General features: G+C 47.6%; 1 protein-coding gene across 1 annotated transcript in view; it reads right to left on the bottom strand.

Moving 5' to 3' along the window:
• Positions 1–2,500, bottom strand: part of LOC311318923 (roundabout homolog 2-like) — a gene marked incomplete at both ends in the record, with an annotated part of 120,489 nt that overhangs the window by 27,572 nt on the left and 90,417 nt on the right. Inside the window, 3 exons of the mRNA XM_084450357.1 lie at positions 585–751; positions 1,167–1,332; positions 1,575–1,656. Coding sequence (XP_084306483.1) covers positions 585–751; positions 1,167–1,332; positions 1,575–1,656 — 415 coding nt within the window. The remainder of the gene's footprint in view (positions 1–584; positions 752–1,166; positions 1,333–1,574; positions 1,657–2,500) is intronic.

The following is a 2,500-nucleotide window of genomic DNA, read 5'->3' on the forward strand; positions in this document are numbered from 1 at the left end:
ACACAGAGACAGACAGACAGACAGATAGTGAGCAGTGTTAATTCTAGCAGCAAATTTGATTATACATTTTTATTAAAATGTTAAATGTTATTATAATGTTAATGTTAATTAAGACTAAATGACTAACTAAATATCATTAAGATTTTAGTCGACTAAATCTACAGTATAAAGTTGCAGGAGGCAAAAGTTGCTCATTTGGACAACAATGGAGGCGATATGACTGTCAGTGTCTATGCAGTTAGCCTACGCCTTTGCACACGACTATGTGCTCTCCTTGCCTGTGTTTGGGGGTTTTTCAGCGTGAGACACGACTTCCAGAGATTTCAGCATTCTGATTGGTTCTCTTCCTAAATCGTCCCGCCCTAACATTTTAGTCTAGTTTTAATTTGTTGACAAAGTGTCAATAGATTTTGTCATAGTTTTTGTCATCATAAATTCGTTTTTATTTAGTTATCGTCTTGTGACGACAAATAAATAGAGGTCGTTGACAAAAAAATTCTTTTCATTTAATTTTTTTTTCTGTGGATGAAATGAACACGGTTAGAGAGGAGAAAGGGAGAGGTGTTCAGGAAGGTGTTCAGTACCTTGTGTTCGGACGGGCTGAGACATGGAGCTGGGGTCTCCCAGGCCCTGGGTGTTCACCGCCCTGATGATGAACAGGTAGACCGTGTTGGGACGCAGATCCTTGACCGTGAACTGAGTGGTCTTCACATGGTCTGCGACGGTCTGCCAGCTGTTACTCACCAACTGACTGCACACGGAGGACATACATAGGCCCAGTTACAGTAGGTAGATAGGTGATGATGATGATGATGATGAGGAGGAGGAGGATGAGGATGATACATCTTTCTGGGATCTGAACAGGTCAGGCGGTATGAAACATTGCACGGCTACATGTGTTGAGTCTCCTGTCCCTGTGTCCTCTTTTGAACAGTGATGTGAAAACACCCAGATAGCAAGCGGATGTGTAATGATTCTGGGCCATATATGGGCCGGAACTAAGCCACAAGGGCCAGATCTGGCCTGTATATGGCCCAGATCCGCTTGCTTTCTGGGCAGGCTCTATTGTATCAGTGACCCTGTACAGTATATGTAGTATATGAGCTCATGAATGCCCACATCTGTCATTATGTTGAGAGTTTGGGGTCAGGGTCTAAGGCACGTACCCGAAGGCCTCGATCACATAGGAGGATATCGGAAAACCCTCCTCCGGCCCGGGTTCCCATGACAACGAGACACTGCTCCTGGTGACGTCAGTGACCTCTGGCTTGGACGGGGGCCCCGGGAGGGCGCTGGCATTGTGGGACATGGAGTCCGTGAGATCGCTGGACTCTGAGTGGGGGGAAATAGAAAAAAAAAACACAATTAAAATCTATTAAAAGAGGTACAGCAGGTTATGATAAATAATTAGGGTTAGGGTTATAAACTCCGTCGAGCCTTTTGAGAGACTTTATTATACATAGTATTATTATTTGATTGTTAAAATGTAATTCCTGTCTTATTACTCCTGTGTGTTGTGTATAGGAAAGGTTTCCAGAACAGATTTAAAGAGACAACGTCGTGTCCCAGCGTACCTCTCACATCCAGAAAGGCGGTCCACGATGTTTCACCACTAGAGCTGGTAGCGACGCAGGTGTACTGGCCAGAGTCCGACAGCTGGGGAGGACACAGGCCAATCAGAACACAGAACGCCTTCACCGAAGACCAATCGGAACACAGACCGACCTCACCAGACACCAGCTGGGGGAGGACACACACCAATCCTCTCCAAAGACCAAACAAATCATCTCTAGACTGTCTACGAACAACTGTCCAATCTATGACCAGCGTGACGATAGGAATGCTTTTATCAAGTCGTCGGCACCCCAGAGTCCAGACGTGAAATAAACGCTCACTCTCTGAGCCGGCTGGTGTGTTCTAGCGGTTCCACTGGCCTCTACAGGCCTGATCCCAGATGGCCTCTACAACCTCTTTTGTCAACTGCTGTTACAGAAAGAGCTCGGCAGCCAGCACTACACTAAAAATGCATTAACCTACACTGGCCTCAGTCTTAGCTGCCACGGGAGAGGGAGAGAGGGAGAGAGAGAGAGAGAGAGAGAGAGATAAAGAGAGAGAGGAGACGAGAGGAGAGGGAGGAAGATGAAAAAGAGACCCTGAAAGTGCTGACGTTAATTTTCTTAATAAATTTCATTTAGTACTAGTCAGCCCCCCCACCCACCCACACCCCCCTCCCATCCGCCCCCAAACCACAGCCCCATCATCATCAATACAGGCGAGGGGAAACAGAGACATGTTAATCTATTTAACACCGCTGGCCGCGAGAACGCCACGGAACACCGACAACCCCCCCTTCAACCCCCCCACCCCCCCCCCCCCATTCAACCCCCCTCCCCTCCCCCCTCGATATCGCTCCTCTCTATCGCGCTCTCATTCTCTTTTATGCGCTCATCCTTCTTTTTCAGTCTCTCTCTCTCTCTTTCTCCCCCTCCCTCCCCCCCCC

Source organism: Borostomias antarcticus (assembly GCF_949987555.1).
Source record: "Borostomias antarcticus genome assembly, chromosome: 15".
In the NCBI taxonomy this organism is placed as follows: Eukaryota; Metazoa; Chordata; class Actinopteri; order Stomiiformes; family Stomiidae; genus Borostomias; species Borostomias antarcticus.